At 35.0% G+C, this 22,437-nt stretch overlaps 1 protein-coding gene across 1 annotated transcript in view; it reads right to left on the minus strand.

Moving 5' to 3' along the window:
- LOC145667446 (pickpocket protein 19-like) overlaps nucleotides 1-22,437 on the minus strand; it is a 29,348-nt gene that overhangs the window by 4,755 nt on the left and 2,156 nt on the right. The window contains exons 2-5 of the mRNA XM_081734929.1: nucleotides 21,809-21,969; nucleotides 11,986-12,103; nucleotides 5,591-5,864; nucleotides 1,570-1,623 (exon numbers count right to left, since the gene is read on the minus strand). Of these exons, the coding sequence (XP_081591055.1) occupies nucleotides 1,570-1,623; nucleotides 5,591-5,864; nucleotides 11,986-12,103; nucleotides 21,809-21,969 (607 nt within the window). The remainder of the gene's footprint in view (nucleotides 1-1,569; nucleotides 1,624-5,590; nucleotides 5,865-11,985; nucleotides 12,104-21,808; nucleotides 21,970-22,437) is intronic.

Below are 22,437 nucleotides of genomic sequence, written 5' to 3' on the forward strand. Positions count from 1 at the left end.
TAATTATCTTTTCATGGTGTTCTGCTGCAAATAGTGCATACACACAAAAACATACTGGCTTGCAAACACTTTAACATGTTTTTATATCACAGTATAGTAGCTTCTGGTAGCACTGCATTTCTTTCTGCACTGAATAAACTATTTGAGTTGTCAAACAAAATTATGTATCAGTCAGCCATCGCTCCCACAAAACTTCACCGCTTTATCTACAGCAGACCCTACGTTTGGATTGTTGAAAAGTTGAAATCGGAATACAGTATTACGCGTAGATATATTAGTGTTGTCTTTATACATTACATAGTCTACGTTGTTTACATTGTCTACGTATTGTTTACGCGTAAACGTAGCCTATAGATTTTTACACATAGATACATATCACTGTTATAAACCCTCAATATCACTGTCGATCTGGTGGTTCTTTTCCTAAATTCTCTACACTGTAAATAAGATGAAACGAAAAAGGTTTTCCTGTTTCTTCTCATTTTCCATATGTGTATGTGTGTTTTGCAGTGATAAGATTGCCTGAGTAAATCCAAGAATTAAGTAGATATGCTTGAGTTAAATAAGTTTACCCAGAAATGAAGCATTTCAGCTACATTTTGAAAAAAAAAAAAAAAACGCTTCAAAGAGTTCAGTAGTAGAGAAAGATTTGTCTCGTATTAAGTTGCTGACAATTTAGTAGCAATCTATCTAAAGTTGAACTTCACTTAAAATGAAAACTTGGTATATTGAATCAAGTATTCCATCTCAAAAGAGTTAAGTATTCTCGAACTTCAAGTGTCTTATTTGTTTCTGGAGTTACTTGTGCTGTTTTTATATTGTTTCAATGAATATTAAAATAAAACATAGATTATGCGATTTTCTTTGTCTAATAATAACAAATAACTAATAACAAATGCTATGAAATAACGTATACGTGTGTTAAAAACAAATTCTTGTTCCATATATCCAAATCTGACATCGTAAATTTAGGATATTATATTTTTCCCGAACAAATTATAAAATGAACTACTTGGATGCTAAATGGCCAAACTATAAAATATGAAAAACAAAATGGACTAACGCTTTCATTCGCTTTTATAGATGGTTATTTTTATTATTTTTTTATTAATATTTTTGCAAACGGTGAATTATAAAATCATAAACTACACTGTTATGGTTTTGGTTGTCAACATAACAGAAAGATGAATTGTTCGTAAGAGACTGTATTTCATATTTCACTTATGGAAAATTTCAATTTTGGAGTTAGGCCACTTGACATCCAAGCGGTCCAAATAAGTATGTCATATGAGTATGCAGATGTAGGATTTGTTTAAAGGGAGATAAACATACAAGAGAGAATTGTTAATATGTTGTCTCGACCATTGTGAAGTATGATTAGTATCATGAGTATTAACCTAGGTAAAGCTGGAGTTCAACAGAATCAATAGCCTCGAATCACCATTTGAATCATTTTTAACGTATGGCAAGTGCTAAATTGGATTGAAGATTTTTCATACACTCATATTTTTTTGTTCTACTTTATATTATGTTAAACAGTGATCGATAATTATACATTAATATGTTTACCTTCTTGCTCTGCAAGACATATCATTCCTGTAACATTGCATTCTCTTCGTGTTCCTACAGAAGAAAACAATATACAGTGAAACTTTTTCAACGTGAGCATAATATAACGTGAGTTCAACATATCGTGAGCATAAAGTCCTGCCCCTGATTATAAAAAATTATTACGGAATAACCATTGGACAGAATAATGTAAATTCTGGTCCGTTACATAGGTTAGCACTCCAAGTTTTTTTAAGACCAATAGGTGGCACTAGTGCTACCCAAGAGTGACGCAGTACGTTACTTGGCGCGCTCGGGTTAGTTGGTAAAATGGCATCGAACCAGGGGAAAGCGCAATGCGTGCTGTGGTATCACGCTCTCCCCGCCACAGACATTACTCCATTGGACTTTTTTTTTTTTTAATGGGGCTATATCAAGGACAGAGTCTATGCCACACCTATTGCTGACGTCGAGAAACTGAAGACTAGGATACAAGCAGTTGTAGGCAGGGCCGGTAAGAGCGGTCGCGGGCCCCGGGGCTGAGCAATCCCTGGCCCCTTGCATGTTCCCTTATAACTTTTTCGTTCTTACCACTTTGGACGGAGGTAAACTAAAATGAACATTAAGGCTTATTTTGAGCTCTTTATTAGACCATTAATGCGTTTAATTTACATGGTAAACATTATTGCTATATCTCCAAATAAGAGATTAATAAGAATTCTGAACCTAGCCTATGTTCACTGTTCGCTGAAAAAAAAAAACTCATTAATTCACTATTTATGATTTTGTTTAGACCCTATACTTGTTGGTTCTAAGATTTTTGAAAGCTTCAAAACTAAAATGAATAAAAAAAATAATATATTTAATACAATGGTATCAAATTACAGAAAAAAGTAACTTATCTATTTGTAATAGCAAAAGTTCTCCTCCAATGCTCAATCAAATGCTCAAAACAAACTAATGTGTGAAGGAAATACAAAAAGAACGTATTAAATAGTTAATAAAAGTTGAGAAAGTGAATGTTCTCAACCATCCAACCTACCATGTACTATATGAATATCTTTGCACAAATTATTGCTATAAATAATTATATAGAAGTAAGCTATGCAGTTAGTCTTCCTTAACTAGAGACATGAGACATTAGGCCTCATTTAGTTATTTCAATGAAATATTGCTCAAATTAACTATAGTGTGATTAATAATGTGATATTAATAGTAATTGTCTGTAGGAGAAATTTATTAACTATAGTGTGATTAATAATGTGATATTAATAGTAATTGTCTGAAAAATAAACACACTGCTGAACAAGACTGCACTTATTTAATATAAAAACACATTTACACGTGACGTTTCGATCTTCTATCCAAGATTCTCATCAGACGTACAGAGACTAGTGCAGCTGCTTGTTCTTAGATCTGGTCACCTGTCATTTCTTTGCAAGACCACAGTACACAAAAATTGTTACCCAAAGAGCGCACTTATTGGAAGCGAACTGAGCAAGAATATACATTTAGTAATTCTTTATCCTCGGCCGTCGGGCCCCCTTTGGGGCCATGGGCCCCAGGGCTATGGCCCCTCCTGCCCTCCCCTCTCGCCGGCCCTGGTTGTAGGTACTCTGACAGAAGACATGTTACAAAACACCTGGTGGGAACTGGAATATCGCTTAGACATTCTCCGAGCTACCAAGGGGCCACACGTTGAAGTGGTCTAACGTAAGTGATCTTAAAAAAACTTGTAATACTAACCTATGTAACTGACCAATATTTAGATTATTATATCAAACGGTTCTTCTGTAATAAATTTTTGTAATCATGGCAAGACTTTATGCTCACCCTATATATATATATATATATATATATATATATATATATATATACAGTGGCGTATTTAGGGGGCTTCCGGGCTTAAGCCCCCCCCCCCCCCGAAATCTTACTTACCATAGTAAAGTATATGAAATACCTTGCAGAATTTTCACATTTTCAGGCAAAGCCCCCCCCCCGAAAGTTAGCAGAGCCCTCCCCGAAACAAAATCGTAAATACGCCACTATATATATATATATATATATATATATATATATATATATATATATATATATATATATATATATATATATATATATATATATGAGTTTAACATAAATCTATAATAAAGGTAGTTTTTTTTACCAATCTACGTAGGTCAACTTTTTATAATATACACCACATGATAATTCAATAAATACATGAGTATTCGTAGTGAAGTTATAATTTATTACATACATATTTTACACGAATTCCTCTGAACAATTTCTTTAATAATTGATTTTAACAGCATTATGGAGCCTGATAGAGAACTGAAAGATGAAATAATGTGAGCATTTCAGAATGGAGATTGATCAGTACGTAGGAGCTAATAGAAATCCAGCGACTGACAGTGCAATTCAATTGATCTTATTTTACTAATTTGAGTATTCTATTTTATTCTTATACACATCTTATAATTTTGTGGGGGTATGTACAGGTAGGCTATGTAAAATATCTCTATGTGATTTACGTCAAGTGGTTTATTTTGCAAGTATAAGGTATATGAGTACTTATATAAATAAAGATCAATAAGTTACCGGAAGTTAAAAAAGCATACGCCATGCCCACATCCTAAGCTTACCTTGGAAAGTTCCTTCAGAAAAGAGTGCAGCACGTATACGGGTATAGCATGCAAGCATTTAGAAAAGTTGTTTGAAGACCAAGTAACATTAGTCGATGCCCTATTCATAGTCGAAGGCTAACGCGTGCCTATATTTTAACGAATGGCATGGTTCCAAATTTGATTCCCGATTAGGGTATTTGCTTCGGACACAAACTCGGAAGTGGTTGGGATTCCACTTTGAACAGTAGGTTAAGTTTCATATAACTTCGGTGAAGAAAAGGGACATTAAATTTCAGTCAATTAAGCCGGTAAATCATTATTGGTAATTACAGTGGAGTCTCGCTAATCCGAACTAATTGGGACCGAACCCTGTTCGGAAGAGCCTGAATAACAGTAAAATCGCGGATGAAACGGTCTATCGTGTTGTAATACATAGCGTATAGTATGTGCCGCTATGTACTTAAGCCGCAATGTGGCTTAAGGCCTAAATACAGGTATTAAAGAAAAAACTGTATTTAACGAAAGTTTACTTTGTTTTCTGCAAAAACACGCACCAATTTTCATCCTTATAGTTATTGATTTCCTAAAACTGTGTATTTTCACCACAAAAATAAATAAATAAATAAATAACATTTTTCTCCCGGGCCTGTTCTGATTACCGCGACTCCACTGTATTTGACTCATCACTAATTAATAAGAGGGTACTAAATATTGCTATTTAATGCCAAAAGATATTGGTTCAACAATGAGATCAACAGAATATGATAACCATCCAAGTCTCAATGTGAAATACTTGTGGAACATGAAGTTTGTATGGTAAAGATAAAGTTTATTGGCACAACGTAGGAAGTTTTTTTATTTTATTATTACCTGTGTTTTTAAGTGCATTTGGCGTTTGGACATTAACACATTAGGACTATCACTCCCTTCCATTGACTACAATATCGCGTATTCAGTGCTCAAGGAAATCCAGTCGACTTTCATTCATTTTGAGCATGTTTCAACTTAAAGATCTTTATCTGAAACTCTTTTCAGAGCTTAATAAATTCATATCCAGGTATTGTAAACAATTCTTATAATGTAAAGAACAGTGTCAAATTTCCAATATACTTAAGCGTCAACTTCGGTAATTTGACATGATTCCCTTATGCTTTGAATACCCCATATGTGATACAATTTGCTAACATTACCTAAACATTTTGATATTGGTGGAGTTGCCATTCAAATCAAACGCAGGACCACGCCCACCTAATCTAAGCATTCTATCCTTTTGGCTATGCGGAAGCGTTGATATGAAACAATGTACTACTTAATACGATACCAGTCGCTATAACTATAGCTGGTTTCAGAGATTTATATTATAAACTTGAAGAACTGTGGGTATCTTAACATATATATCTTCAGACCATACCTACCTTTAATTGGATAAAAGTACGGAGCACAACCACAAAATTTTTCAGCCGTATGCATACGACATTCCATTAAGCAATTCTCACGACTATATTCTGCTCCCAGATAATGAGTTTGTTCATCTGGAAACAGGCATTTCCTTTGAGACATACTTAGGCTCTTTACAGCCTCCCCACTGTATGTGTCAGTTGCGTCAACTTTCATGTAGACTTTGAAACCAGCACGAAAGTAGTAGCCAGACATAATATTAGGATAATCATCCGGGTGATGAATGGTCACCTAACAACAACAAATATGTTGTTAAAAGTTCAAGTAAAATAGATACATAATTTACAGAGTACTTGACTAAAAAGAAGGGAAAAGATCAAAATATAGTTATTCGGTAAAATAAGTGTTGACTTAAAAGCATGTTTAATTAAACAAATACAAAAAAGTACATAAGGTAAAATACACTGTAAGTTAAACATGGTTGAACTAGGGATGGCCAATTCCGGAATTTTAACTTTCCGGAATCCGGAAAGTAAAATAAAAAAAATCCGAACTTAAGAAAAATTCCAGATTTCGGAAAATTTCGGAATTGGGAAACATTCCGGAATTTTCTGAATTCTGGATTTTTCCGAATTCCGGTTATTTTTCCGGCGTCTTAATTTTTCCGAATTCTGGAATTTTCCGAAATCCGGAAAGTGAAATTTCCGGAATCCGAATTCCGGAATTCGGATGCCGGAAAATTTTGATCGTTCTAGTTTGAACATTATCCATGCAATTTCCTCTGGTAGATTGGACTCTACTTCCTACTAATCGATGTGAGAAATATATGTCAACATCGGAAATAAAACTACTTCCAAGACTCTTGCTAACAAATAAGTATTAAGACTCAACACACACCTAAAGAAGAGTGAATCAAATTTGTTCAAAATTTCTTGACTCAAATTTAGTTCAAAAAGCCTTTTCCAGCCAAAAAGGAGAAATTGATACAGTTAGTATCTGTTTAATTGAAATGCCTGAAAAAAGTGAAACTTGCCAAATTAATATAACGTTAGACCATCTTTCATAATCAGAATACCTCTGATTGCGACGTTGAATGGAGACATAGAGGTCGTGAATAGTAGCAAGTAAAATATTACACCTTCCGTGCGCGATGCATCACTCAGTTCCGTGAGAGAGGATATAGAGACTGAAATCTAGGCTGGATTCACGTCTCCAAAACTGGCCACATATGTTCGATTACATTCAATCAGAGTATTGGACAGGCCCGGGGTGGTATTCAAGCTCATCACGTTATTCCTTAAATTACGCCGCAACAGCTCAAAGTGTGTGAATGAGCGCTTTATCATCGTGGAATGCGGTCTTATTGCCCGGAAACAACATTTGGACAATAGGATACGAATGGTCGTCTTAAATGATTACATAAACACGGATGTTGACGGGACCGGTAATCCTCAGATAGGATCCACTAAAAAAACAAAATATTGCTGCTCACAGCGTCATAGAGACCCCACCATGTTTCACTTTTGGGTTCTTCGAGCGCCCGTCACACATAAACACGCCCTTTGGTTTAAAATAACGATTTCGGCCATGCAACTAAACTCCGTATGTCCATGTCATGTAACTCACAATGGATTAATTGTCAACACAGACTGTGTGAGGTACTGCTTGAATTCCTCCGTCGCTTGCACCGCTGTTGCATGATGGTTCTGTATGACAATTTGCTTTAATGCTCGGCGGGACGTGTGACTAGGGTTATCTCTCCCGATGTGCCCTTGCCATAGGTCATCATCATCTTGGACACAGCATGCGATAACAATTGTCCTGTTTGAAAATCACACAATTCGCCCATTTTACACTTTCGCCGTGTACTCAGTTCCTGCATACTGCCGATTCTACTGCTACTCAGATGCTACACATGTTCAAACATACCATCGTTAACAGCCGGGTGCTGCAACCACCGCCTAGTCGTTACCAACCAAAGATGTTTAACGTGTTTTCAACTCCAGGTGATTCCATTGAATTGATAAGTATGAGTATCTTAAAACAACTCGTACTTATCAATTCAAGGAATCGAACTCGGGTTTCCCATGCCAAAGGAGCGTACGTTAATTTCTTAGCCAAGAAGGAGCTCAGAGTATCAATAGTCATGCTACCTAATGCCGAATGTTGACTAACTTAATAAAATAAGGGGTCCACATTTCAATGTTAACTACTTGTAGAACTTATATACTCTGACTGGGAGGGACAAGGCTTGTGTGTATATATACATTTACTGTGTTTTTTTTCACTAAGCGATATAGATAATTTATGTACACTACGTTGAGTCAAAAAAGTGGATTTTCGAATACCGAATTCTAGTAGTGAGAAAAAGTTGTGTAATCGCATGCTACTAAAGAGGAAAATATTGAAAAAATGAATGTATGAGGGCTTCTTTACAGGAAAATAGGTGCTGGAAGGTAGGAATCAACAGACGAATAGGGAAATCTGGTAAAATTTTTATGACTCTTTCAATACATTTTGATGCTAAAGACTAAATTGAGCTAATTAAATGGACAAAATGTAAGCTGTTATCCACTCCGATCATGAAAAACCTTGAAAACAGAAAATATATCATTTATGCAAAATAAAACTCTTCCTGAGTTTTGAATTTATAAACTTACCATCTCACACTAAGATATTGCAAGAATGCGTTAAACTTGTGACAGAATCCGCTGAAAATGTGTGCAGACAAGATGAGAGATGACTATACTAGAGCAACATTGCAATCTTTAGTGCCTAAATTTGACCGGAAATTCGATTCGAAGATGACGCGCTTGGCTGATAATGATGAAAAAATATAGATGCCCTTAATTATTGGATAGGTTGTGGATGAAGTTAGAATTGTAACCATCTATATATGATAAGATCTAGGTCAGCGTTTCCCAAGCTTTTTCAACTTGCGGCACACTACGGGTATTACTTGGATTCTCGCGGCACACTTATAGATGTTATTTGTAAATGTAAAACACAGTGGTATTTTTTCTGTGATTATTGATCTTCTTCTCACAGAGAAGAAAGCTCTATCACTGAGTTTTCCCCGTGGTAAATCATTATGCTCATTTTTCACTCTAATTTAAAAATAAAAAACAATTGCAATGAAATATTGGACTCAGGATTTTAAAAATACGCTTTCTTTTTGAAAACTGTATCCAAACTTTTACTAAGAAGGAAGATCACTAAATAACGAACGAACAAACAAATCTCTTTTACTTTTAACCCTATATTGCGCAGTGTTAATCCAAATTAACAAACCATGTTGAGTGTGATACTTTGAAAGTCATACCGTAGATGGTGCCACTTCTGTTTCAGATGGTTTCCTTTATGCCGTGCCATCTGTTATGAACACTCATAATTGCATCTCTTTCGGAAGGAGAGGTTTTCCAGCAGTTTCTGTTGCGAGGGCGGATACAGCGTGGGTGAAATGCATTGCTTTGTTTATTTTTGAAGCAAGAGGAGTCGAAAACAAGGAAATTTTTCTTTGAAAAAATATTTTTCTAGAAGGTATGTGTCTGTTGTTTATTTTAAGTACTTGTAAGTTATCGCACTAATTTCGTTTTGTATTTGATCGTTCGAAATATGTTTGTATATTCTGATTAACATTGTGCAACTACGAACCTCTTTTACTAAGAATCAAACATTTCTTCGATAGGCCTAATGGAAAGTTTGAAAGGTTGGTTTCTTACCTTCTTTTCTTTGAATTTTGTTGGAATTTTTATTGGCTCATGGAAAGCATTGTTGCGTGCAGTGTATGCTTTCAGTGTTACCAACTTATGAATAAAAATAATATGAAATTGAACACGAAAAAAATACTAAACGTAACAACGTCATTTCAGACATCTTTCTCTATTTTTTCGAGTTTGTTATTTTGAAAACCTCAGTTACTCTTTCTCTCTCTTTACTTTCTGTTACTCTTTAGTATTATTTACCGATTTATTGCCGATAAAGATTCTTGAAGACTGTAAAAGCTTATATTACTTTAACAGGTGAGCAAGAATATATTTCGGAAAAACGACTCGTTCAGCCATATATACCTCCTTACGACAGTGAGGATAGCAGCTCCAGGTAAGCGATAGAGTTAGGAGTTCTAGATTCAGACGATGAAGAATGGCATCCTAAATCTGAAACTTCAAATGGATCAGAAGATATGTTCAAAACTATTGTACTCCAGTATTTTACATTGATTTCATTGAAATAGATACTTTTAAATTAGTAAATTAAAAGAATCGTTTGCTTTTTTTTCTTTCTTCAGATGAAACAGTAAATGCCAATTCCAGTCAGGCTACAACTGCTGCCAGTCGTCAGCCCGAATGGAAAAGAATAACAAGAAATTATCCACCTCTTCAGTCACCACAATAGAAATCGAATTTGTCTTCTCTAAATGAAATCAGATCTCCAATTGAATATTTCCAAATGTTTTTAGTGCTGATATTCTGGATTTAATCGTTCGTGAAAGCATTTTATATTCTAACCAGAAGGACCCCAATAAACCTTTGGAACTAACTAAGTTAGAATTAGAAATATTTAGGAACCGTAATATTCATGTCCATTTTCGCATACCAAGGACAAGATTGTATTGGAGTTCATCCTATAGAATTCGCCAAGTTGCTAATAACATGTCTTACGGCATTGTGTTTCACTTCAAAGAAAAATTGTTTACTGTCATTCTATACATAATAAGTGTGATCCATGAAAGATATGTTACTAATTTCAGATTAAGCATACTATGTTTCAGCATACCTTAGAATACATATTGTTTACTAAAGCATGTTATGAAAATCTGCGCAATACTAGATGTAAAGCAAGTCTGTAACGTCTAAAAAATTCTGTATTGGATATCAATGAAAAATTAAACAAATAAGGTTCATAATTGCGCAATGTTAATTCAAATACACAGTTCTACTGACGTCATATGGTAAATGTGAAAGTCAAAATTTATTATTAGTTTGGTTTAGATACGCGAATACAGTAAGAAAAAACATCTAAATATTTTTCTCGAAACAATTAATAAATTGCGCAATATAGGGTTAAAACACAAATGTAGATAATTTGTCGAAAGGACTGAATGATATTTTAAATTTTCAAGTTACGAAATAGTCTGCAACAATAAAGAAGAAATAATGGTCATAACAATGATAACAAATACATTTTTCAACATTAGAAATGTACAGAATAGTAACCCGGAATAAAACTTAAAATTGTAGGTTCATAGTAGAGTTTCTCAGTAATGTGAAATACAAATATACATTTTTCCGTACGTTTTGCAATTTGGTTTTTATAAAATTAATAATTTTGTTTCGATTCCTCGCGGCACACCAGCGGCCGATTCACGGCACACCGGTTGGGAAACGCTGATGTAGGTTATTCTAGCAAAAATAATTTTGCGAAATGGGCAAAAAACTGTAAGATAATGACTTCATATCAAAGTTGAATATACAACATCACTCTCTAGAACAAAATAGTACAAGTGACCTTGTGCATGTATATAGTTTAAAACAAAAGTACATCTGATTGTAATAGGCTATTATAAAATACAATTTTGAACTGAAATTCACTAATTTTAGGCCATATGCGTAAACTTTAAATCTACCACTGTAATTTTAGAAAATTTTTATCAATAATAAGCAGATAAAATAAAGTAACATCATGCTATTAGAAGTCGGAAAACAAACTATCACTAGAATTTGAGAGTTAAAGCAATAATTGATGTTTTTGGTTTCAAACTTCAGGACTATTGGGGGGAACTGAAAATAAATATAGGATTTTTAAAAGATATTTTCCATAATTAGCATGCGAATACGCATCTTTACCGTATTATTAAATTTCGTTATTCGAAAATTCACTTTTTTCGACCCACCCAAATATACGGACAAATACTCACAGATGTTTAAACTGTGCAAAATTTAGGTTTTAAAAGCAGTAACAGGATTGTAATAATTCGAAATATGGTACTACGGAATACGTACATATAGATATACAATATAACTAACACATATATAATTTATTAAAGGAAACAACACAAGTTCTTCATTTTGATCACGATTGAAGAGAAGAGGACGAACAGCTAAGTTAGACATTTATTACCTAGATAGAATTAATGCACTTCTGTATTTCAGTACATGAATATGGAAAACCAAGGGAAGACTATCTGGATGAAATTAAGAATAAATGGTCATATTAAATGGATAAGACTAATTTTAATCTTCTATGTTGAAGAAGAATTCTTAATTAGGTTAGAAAAATGTTTTTTTGTTTGCAATACAAAAAATTATTTTTTTCCTAACATCTTCATAGGCATATATGAAGATATAGGGAATATAAAATTTATTAAATATTAGTCATATAGAAATCATATTCCCATTAAAAAAATACGTACTCGGATATCTTTCTTGTGTATTGGAGAAGTAGGATTGACTTCCACTATCAATGCAGACCACAACCCAGCAGCACTAATTCTAAGGGGGCGAAATTCCTTACTTGTAGACGTGTTATCCCTGAAAACATAATTTGGAATTATTAGTAACTATGCTTATTCAATCGATATGTACAGCGGGGGACACTTCTAAATGGTACACCTTAGCCGTAAATCTCCATATGGCTGTACCATTTAGAAGTGTCCCCCGCTGTACAATACTGAATTAATGCGGTGTATCAGTGAAGCCATATCTAGCATCTTGGTGTTAGATCTAGCATAAACCACATGCATTTAGCATCTAGCATCTTGACTTTAGCATACTGGCCAAATCTAGCATAATTTCATTCTTCTCTCTGGTAAACTGAAACAGAACGAAAATTGAGATGGTTCAAGGACCGACGGGAATTATTCTTTTTAGTTGAAGCGATAGTTGGAGCAATGAAACCAGTGAATATTTCTGCGGTTGTAATTTTTTGTTGAATTCAGAGCAAACGCAAATGTTCAAAAATAGCAAACGTGATACTGCAAAACATATTTACTTACCCTTAGCTTTATTACTGTCAACTGACACCTGAATGTGTGGTTATCTGGGATGTTTCTGTCCCTTTCAATTTACAACTTGAGAGGGGAGGGATTTGAGCGTCAGGGGACAGCGTGTAATACACTAAAAGAAATGCTTCAGGGCTGTGTCGGAAGTGGCATGTTGTGTATATATTTCTTAAAATGTTATCCATTCATAACATATAAATTTGATCAACCTCCCCTATAACGTGTCATTCACCATCATTCCTGACAGCGTCCTATTAGCTTTGTACATGAATACAGATGAATACAGTTAATACCCTTCATTAAAATAATGAAGATAAGTAGGGGCGGGTCCTTAAAATTAGTTAGGAAAGATAATTTGAAAATCTGGCATAATTTACAAAAATCTAGCATAATTCAGACCCGTGTTTGGCATCATCGCGAGTCTCGAGTATGGCAACCCTGCGGTGTATACACATTTTATGCAAACCCCTAATTTAGTTCTATTCCACCTCAAGAGAAGTGTTCGGGAAGTCTAAATCTTAGAAAAACTGTTATTCCTTACATTTGTCAATAGTATATTTGACAGATATAACAAAACATTTCAATATAAATTAAATATTCATGTTACACAGATCATTATAGAAAAGAAACTAATATTTTTTGTTCACAGCAAAGTTAAATTGTTTCTATCATCTGATTAATATAGTCCGTATTGTTAAAAATTCAAATAATGTCTCATTTATTGAGTTATTTTAAGGTCCAGTAACAAATTCTCTTTATTATTATTATTATTATTATTATTATTATTATTATTATTATTATTATTATTATTATTATTATTATTATTATTATTATCGTCATTACTTAATAAAATTACCTATAGCTATTCGCCACGTATAGTTTACTTTGCTTTTTCTTTGCACATTCCACGTTTCAGTACTTTTACACACATCATCACTATGTACCTAGGTATTGTTACATTGGAGTATTTAGAACCAAGTTGTTCCTTTTGTTTATAGAACTTTTTGTTTTTATAAAAGATTTTGTTACTACAACGAAAAGAGTTGCTGATAAACACGAAATATATCTTCCAATACTTCGCTTACAAAAAGGCTTCGAAAAATATAACTCTGTTCTCCCAAATAGTAATGTAACTAATAGGGAAAAACATTTCAATAATATCTCAGCTCGCAGTATTTGATATTTAAAATACTTCATCATAAGGCCTTAAAGCTCTAAATGTTAGAAAGCATGAAAACTAATCACTTGTTCTTGTTTTAAAACAAATACTATGGACAATCTATTTGCACCTATCACACATAAGCACTGACATTAAAATCTTTAACTTTCAAGTGCATTTAATGTTTGATAGTATTTACTACAAGTGATGAGACCGTGTTGGTCAATTCCACTTTCAAATAAATTGATAATTGTATTGATATTGATAATTGATAATTTCTTTTTCTAATTATAATTTAGCTGTCATGTAGAAGCAACTTGCACAAAAAAAGAGAAAACGAAAAAGAAAGTTAGAAACCGGAAAAAGTAAAAAGAAAGGAAACAGTGTACATTATTATTCAGAATCTCACTTTCATTTATTTTCCCTAATGTAAAAGAAAAAAAAAGAGCTTCAAATCCATTGCAAAGTGCACAAATATAAAAATATTTTCTACACCATGACTCCCTCCCTCATATCTCCACCTTGTCGTGGTGGTAGTGGTGGTGGCGGAGGTTTGCGTGCTCTACTGATCCCAAGAGCTATGCCGGAGATAGCTTCGCTATCAGAGGGCTTCCCATGCCGGATAGGTCTTTACGGGTAGAAGCCAGACGAAGAGGTATATTATGGTAGTCTGCAGCAGCTCTACCATTACCACACTGAGGCTGAAGATGATTGACATCGGCAAGGCTCAGATGTGGACAAAAACAGGCAGGGACAGCATGTCCTCTATGGCTGTTTCACTGCGAGGTAGAAGAACTTGGGACACCACCACTTACTCAATCCCTAGGAAACAACATGGAAAAAAAATAAGAAAAAGTATTGTTAGGGAATACGACACTACTGTTTCACAGAGGGTCGTCCCCGGCAGTGGAGGGAAACAAAGCAGGGCCTCCTCGGTCTTCATCAAACGAAAACCCTGCAGGATAGGAACCTGGAATGTGCAATCGCTGTTACAGTGCGGAAAACTGGAAAACCTGAAGAAAGAAATGGAACACATGAAGATAGATATCTTCGGAATCAGCGAAGTTAGGTGGCCTGGTGGAGGAGGCATGTGGAGCGGGGACTTCAGAATGATTTATTCTGGAGCTGTAAACGGTACAGCAGGAGTCAGTTTTGTCTTGAATAAGAAGATAGGACAGAAAGTTACAGGCAGCTGGAGATACAATGAAAGGATAGTAAAGTTGAAGATAGCATCAGAACCGAGGAATATGACGATAATCCAAGTATATATGCCTACATCAAGCTACACAGATGAGGAAGTAGAAGAAACCTATGAGCAAATAGGTTTCTGATGGAAGTTCAAGCCCAGGACAACTTAATCATCATCGGTGGCTGGAACGCAGTAGTCGGCAAAGGCAAAGAAGAGAACGTAACTGGGAATTTCGGCCTAGGAGAAAGGAATGCGAGAGGTGCACGATTAGTGGAATTCTGCAAAAGCCATAATCTGACTGTAACAAATACGCTGTTCAAACAACCACTGAGAAGAAGATACACATGGACAAGACCAGTAGACAAAGATACCAAATAGACTATATACTCTTCGACAAGCATTTAGAAATCAAGTGAAAAACAGTAAGAGTTACCCAGGTGCAGACATTGACTCAGGCCATAACTTAGTTTTGATGAAGAGCGAACTTCGACTAAAGAAGAAACGAGTGGTAGCACAAAACAAAAGATGGAACACAATCAAGCTAAGAAGAGATAAAAACACGAAAAGGGAATTTTCAACGGCGACAAACAAAGAGACATCTAAGGTAGCTTTAGCGGGTAGGACATCAACTCGAAATGGGAAACCATGAAACCAGGAATTACAAAAGCAGCCGACGAACACATAGGAAGAGAATCGAGAACCCCATAGTCTATAAACCCTGGATAACAGCAGAAATATTGGAAATGATAGAGAAAAGAATACAGTTTAAGATAAACAAAGAAGAGGAATACATAAGGTGCAGGAATCACATCAACAGAAAAGTAAAGAAGGCCAGAGAAAACTGGATAAACAACTTGTGCAAGGAAATTGAGAAAAATATAGTCAAAGACAATACAGAAACGGCATGTAGAAAGATTAGAAAACAGTTTGGTGAGAAAAAGAAACACACAGACACTATCATAGATAAGGATGGGACAACGCTAATAGAAGAGGAGCAGGCAACAAGAAAATGGAAGGAATACATTGAAGAACTCTATAAAGGAGACAGAGTGAACGAGGAAGAGATAGAAAAGGAAGAAGAAGTCGATGAAAATGAATTAGGACTATCAATTTTACAGTGCGAATTTGGCAATGCTTTGGAGAAAATGCAACATGGTAAAGCCCCAGGAGTAGACCAAATACCAACGGAAGAGATTAAGAATCTCGGAATAGCAACAAAGAAGAAATTATTTAATATTGTTAATGAAACGTACAGCGCGGGGAAAATACCAAGAGACTTCGAGAAAAGCACACTGATTCCTTTCCCGAAGAGAAAAGACGCACGGAAATGCGAAGAACACAGAACGATTAGTTTGGTTTCCCATGCATCAAAAATACTGTGCAAAATTGTCGCACAACGAATGGAAGAAAAATCAAAGAATGACTATCTGAGGACCAGTTTGGATTCAGGAGAAAAAAGGGAACAAGGCAATACTAAGTCTACGATTGATCATGGAACAGTACATTCGAGTAAACAAACCAATTGTGATAGCATTTGTAGATATAGAAAAAACTTTTGACAATGTAGATTGGAATATTATGTTCGCGTTGAAGAATCTGAAGGTGGGTTACAGAGACAGAAGAATAATATAACAACTTTACAGGAACCAGACAGCTGTTATAGAAAAAGATCAGAAGGAAGCAAGAATAAGTAAACGAGTAAGGCAAGGATGTGGACTTTCACCTCTCCTGTTCAACGTCTATATAGAAGAGCATATGAAAGATTTTTTTGATAAAAACGAGAAACGCGTAAAAGTAAATGGCCAGGTTTCAGGCACAATAAGGTTCGCTGATGACATAGTACGGATAGCAGAGAGCGAAAAGGACTTGCAGAAAGCACTTTCAAACTTGAACGACCAACTGGAAAAAATTTGTAAAATGAAGATAAACAAGAAGAAAACCAAAATGATAAAGTACACAAGAGCAGTACAGGAAGGGGCAAACGTATGGCCGGAGGGAGAGAAAATCAAAGGCGTGAAGACGTTCCCCTATTTAGGAAGTCTAATATCCTCGGACGGAAGAAATTAAAAAGACGTTAGTTCCACAATAGCGCAGGCTAAACAAGCATTCAATAGGAAAAGAACACTGCCAACATCAATAAATGCGTCGTTGGACTTTCGAAAACGATTTAGTAAGACCATGGTATGGAGCGTGGCGCTTTACGGATCAAAGACGTGGACATTGAAAAAAGCTGAAATATCCAAGCTGGAAGCATTTGAAATGTGGTGTTAGCGCAGAATGCTGCTCATATTATGGACCGAAAGGAAAAGAAACGAAGACGTACTTAAGGAAGCTAATGAAGGACGGCAGATCATGAAGATAATGGGAAAATGAGGAAACTTCATGCTTGGCCATCTTATTCGGCACTCCGATAGGATCACCGTGTTGATAGAGGGAAAGGCAAAACGGAAACCAGGAAGAGGAAGACCAAGAATAGAATATCTAGATGCAGTTACGAAGAAGAGACCTTATCAAAGTATAAAACAGCTCTCCCAAGAGATAGAAAAGTTTTAAAATTTCCATGTTGCCCACCAACCTGTGTTTGAGGTGAACAAGAAGACGACAGCATGACTAACTGTCATCCACATCCAAGCAAACCTATTCCGAAGCAGTTTTCCGTCAACGGAAAGGAAAATTTGTATTTTGTTTGCGATAGTTGGCAAAGCAGTTATAATTGGTTGTATTTTTTGCGTTGCTTTGTGATCAGCTAAGATTGTGTAGTAATTACGGAATGAGGCCTTTGGTGTATTAATGAAAGGCAGATGCTTACCTGGTCTCACAATCAGCCAGTGATGATCTCACACGCATGCTTACTTTATAGTTCTAATATTTCTTCTATACATGCTAGTCTAACATAAGCATAAGCTTTAATTTATAACTTCTTATATTTTACTTCCTAATATTATTGGAGTTGGTGTGGTTGAAGTGTATATACTAGGATTATTATTCGTTAGTCCTTGTTATTTTATATATAGTTTATATTGGATGATTGTAAAATTAATGTCCAACTTTCATAAGGCAGAGAGATAGCCTCATGAAAGCATTGATGTTTATTTCATGGGTATGTCGATAGAAGATGGTTTCGCGATGAGTCATTTTACTGTTAGATAACCGCTGATAGAGTGAACTTCGTTTGTGGAAACTCTATCAAAATAGAAAACGAAATGTTACAATTGGCTTTGTTATTTTAAACTAACGTCGGAAAGGAGTGAGGTTAGAATGAAAATATAGTTCAAGACGTATATTAGTAATGCGCTTTTGCACTTAAAACAGCTAGTAAGTAGTTTTGCAGAATTTGTGATAGGATTTCAACCTGGACGGAAAACGTCCTTAACAGTATTGCAAGTGCGTTTTGAAAACTAATTCAAGGATTACAACTGAGGAGATAGTAGGGAGACTACGGATGGAATATTAGTCTATATTTCATGGTTTAGAGAAACTAGGATTCCTTCTAAGTTCGATACATGGATACTGCGTTGTTTGACGTTAAACTAATAAGCTGAACTGCGTTTCAACCGTCATTTCTCTGCTTCTACACCATGTAAAGCTGCCCGTTTAGAATGGAGTTGTATCAAGCGATAAAACGTTGATCCTGTATAACAACGTGCAACGGAAACGAAGCTGAGAGTAAGACTTTAAAATCAACATTTTGGACATGACAATAAGAAAAATAGAAGGGAGATTCAAAAACAATGTGGTACAGGAAATAATGCTCAGCAGGTGTAGATGGAGAGACTAAAAGAAATTTTATTAGAAATATGGGGGGAAGGTTATAAATGATAGACAGTAAAGAAGAGAAAAGAAAAGAAGACATAGAGAAGTTTCATAATTTATTAGAAACTAGGATTCCTTCAGAATTTATGCAATAGAGCAAAGTTCAAGAAGGAGAGTAAGAAAGAAGAAACAAGGGATGGAAAGAAAATGATAGAAGAAAAGAAAAGATGGCTTGGAATAAAAGGTACAGGAGAAAAACAGAAGTACCGAAAAAGCTATTGAAGAAAGGGTTAGTAAGAACGTAAAGGAAAGAGAGTAGGACAATATTAGATTTATTAAATAGAAAGAGAAGAAGAGAAACAGAGTTGAGTTGATTTTAGTTTAGCGTCCCTTTCAGCAGCGAGGCTATATGAGACGTGGATCTACTGATTAACGTGGAATCCGAACCACATGAGCTCCCGCCGAGAATCGAACCCGGGTCTCCCACGCCAAAGGCAGAAGAGAAACAGAGATTCAACAAAATAAGGAAGGGGTAGTATATAGAATTAGGGAAAGAATGAGAAATGACTTATATAGGAGAAACAGGGAAGAAGTTAGAAGAAAGGATTAAACAACGCAACGAAGACATTAGTTTAAAGAGAGGTAATAACGCAATGTATAAGCATGAGAGAGAAACAGGACACGGAATAGATTGGGAATGTGTGGAAAAATTAGAAAGGAAAGAAGACGCATTGTAAGGAAATGGAAAGAGGCGGAATGAATGCAAAGAGAAGAGATTGAGAAACTGATGAATTGGAATAATGGGCTGAATATCCATAATTTGTCGAGAAAGATTTTGGATAAAGCAGAAAAGAAAAAAAGATAGCACAGGTGTGTTAAAGCGTACGTGGAGTTACGCAGGTGTCCAATTAAAAGTTTATTGTTTTAAAAAAGCGAAGGTTTCATCATTAAAAGTCGAGAACTGTGTGCGATTAAAAGTTCTTAAAAATGAAAGGAAGGAACTCATTAGTTCTTAGAAAAGATATCATTTCATTTTCTTAGATATATAAGCTATACCATGTAGATTTTATTTCATAATATGTCTGATGAAAGCAATGATACATTACCGAAACTATAACACTATTATATATTTAAAAATATCTGCTTTGGTCAGAATTTAGTTTTAATTACTTTCTATGATAAAGAATCATCAAGTTTGTAAAACATTCGGAGGCAATTGTAGATAGTGATGGTGTCTGTCTCTTAGATTAAGAAACATGTTTACGATCAAATGTAACTGATAGGGGTTAATTTTCTAGTTGGGCATAAACTTCTGCAATCGTTCAATAATTGTAATATAGTGCTGGTACTTACGAGTTTGTAGATTTTTTAAAATTTTACAATCGTGTTGGGGTTTAGATAAAGCTTCTTACCGTCTATCGAATGCATGCAATAGATATTCGGCATTGAATGGGTTTTCAATGCGTTCTAAGGTTGTATTATTATTTTTTCATAAAATATACAGGGTGTCCAATATACAATGAAACCCGGAGTTTGGGATAGTAGAATTTTTGAACCTGAAGTGATACACAAATAATGGTTACACCAAAATGAAGCCTTGTTTATGCATATATTTTTAAACTAGGAAGCAACGATTGAAGTACACTAGAAACCACACGGTGTGGCCAGATGTAACCGAAGGTGTAAATAATTTTTTTTTTTTTTTTTTTTTGCAAAACATGTAAATTGACTCATAACTCATACGTATGGATGTTCTGTCGTTAATTTTCAATTTGTTTAGTTGGAGTAGCTTGGAAAATATGGATCAGAGAAAAGATTTTTTCATTTCCCCGATAACTACTCAGATGAAGCCTCTGTAAGGGGGAACTAGGGAAATCGTAGTTTTCATAAATTAACACTCTGAATTGGAAAACCTGCTGATGTTTCAGTGCATCAAAAGGTGTGTTAAGGATCTGCCTACATTATGCAATTCCTAAAAACAATGTAAAACAAACTTTGACATTATCATGATAAAAATTTTACTTACATGCACCCGGCAACACTGCTATTCATTTATATGGGGCTATTTAAAGCAAGAGGTATATAAGAACAATTCTCGAACTATTCAAGACCTGGAAATGAACATTCGTAGTGCCATTGAGAACATTAACACTTCTAATCTTCGTAAAGTTGCTGCCAATCTGATGAAACGTGTGAACCAGTGTTTGAATCAAAACAGTGGACACTCCCAGCATCCGCTGTAGAGCTGGTAACTCATTTCTGATAGTAGCAGTGTTGCCGGGTGCATGTAAGTAGTCTAAACGTTTTATCGTGATAATTTCAAAGTTTGTTTTTCATTGTTTTCAGGAATTGCATAATGTAGACAGATCCTTAACACACCTTTTGATGCACTGAAACATCAGCAAAGTTGCCAATTCAGAGTGTTAATTTATGAAAACTACAATTTCCCTAGTTCCCCCTTACAGATGCTTCATCCGAATAGTTATCGGTGGAAATGAAAAATTCTTTTTTTCTGCTCCATAGTTTTCAAGCCACTCCAACTAAACAAACTGAAAATTAACGACAGAACATCCATACGTATGAGTTATGAATCAATTTACATGTTTTACAAAAAAAATTGATTTACACCTTCGGTTGCATCTGGCAACACTGTGTGGTTCCTAGTGTACTTCAATCGTTGCTTCCTAGTTTAAAAATATATGCATGAACAAGGCTTCATTTTGGTATAACCATTATTTGTGTATCACTTCAGGTTCAAAAGTTCTACTATCCCAAACTCCGGATTTCATTGTATATTGGACACCCTGTAGAAGATTTAAACCCCAAAAGTAATACTGTATGAATTTATTCTGCTTCATACCTTTCCCTTATAATATTTCACTTAAATTATTTTTACTAATGTGTCACCGAAACCAAACTAAACGTTATACAGTATAGAAAGGTATTTGTGAGAACGGCTGGCGAGGATGAGGACTAGCATCGTTCCTAATTCCTGTTGAGTTATTTCTTTACGGATATTAAAGCAAAGTTATTTAAAAAAAAAAAAGTATGCCTCAAATTGTTAAGAGGTATTTTACTATGTTAAGAATAAATTTATTAGAGAAAAAGGCTTGTAACTTAGGACAGTTGCGTACTTTCCAAATACTTGCCCTTCAACTAGCTCTTGAGCTATTCTCGAATTAAAAGCGTAACAGAATCCCTGTTCCGTCCTTTGTAAGTGGAAAAATGCACAACAGTTAAAAGGTTTTCCCATCCATTCGCACATGCTGAAGAATTCATAGCAAGGCAGCATCAACTGTAAGGAAAATCAAATAGAACGTTAAAATGTTAATTCATAATTATTTGTAACAAACGAAAGCAAATGTATAATTTCATTCGAAAATGTATGATATTTGTCTTTAGTTACCTTCACATAAGAAGTCATCCACTATAATCAACTGTCACCAACGCTACAGATAATGGAAAATTACTAGCAAACTATTGATTACCGATTTAATGTGGGGAAATTTGCCGTGCAATCGAACAGAACAATACAGATCAATAGTCTATTTATTACTGTGCTGCATCCTCCTAACGTGCATATCTTTAATATGGTAATAGTTCTCAAAAAGCTGCGAAGTATTTAAGAGGATATCAGCTTGTTATTAAAGGAATTGTTCCAACTGCGCAAGGGAAGAGAAACACATGATACCGTAAACTCTACTAAATGTACTACTACACCCAGAGCTGTAACAATAAGCAGTGAAGGGATGCAATATAATGA

Source organism: Thermobia domestica, chromosome 1 (genome assembly GCF_964235325.1).
Source record: "Thermobia domestica chromosome 1, izTheDome1.hap1.1, whole genome shotgun sequence".
In the NCBI taxonomy this organism is placed as follows: Eukaryota; Metazoa; Arthropoda; class Insecta; order Zygentoma; family Lepismatidae; genus Thermobia; species Thermobia domestica.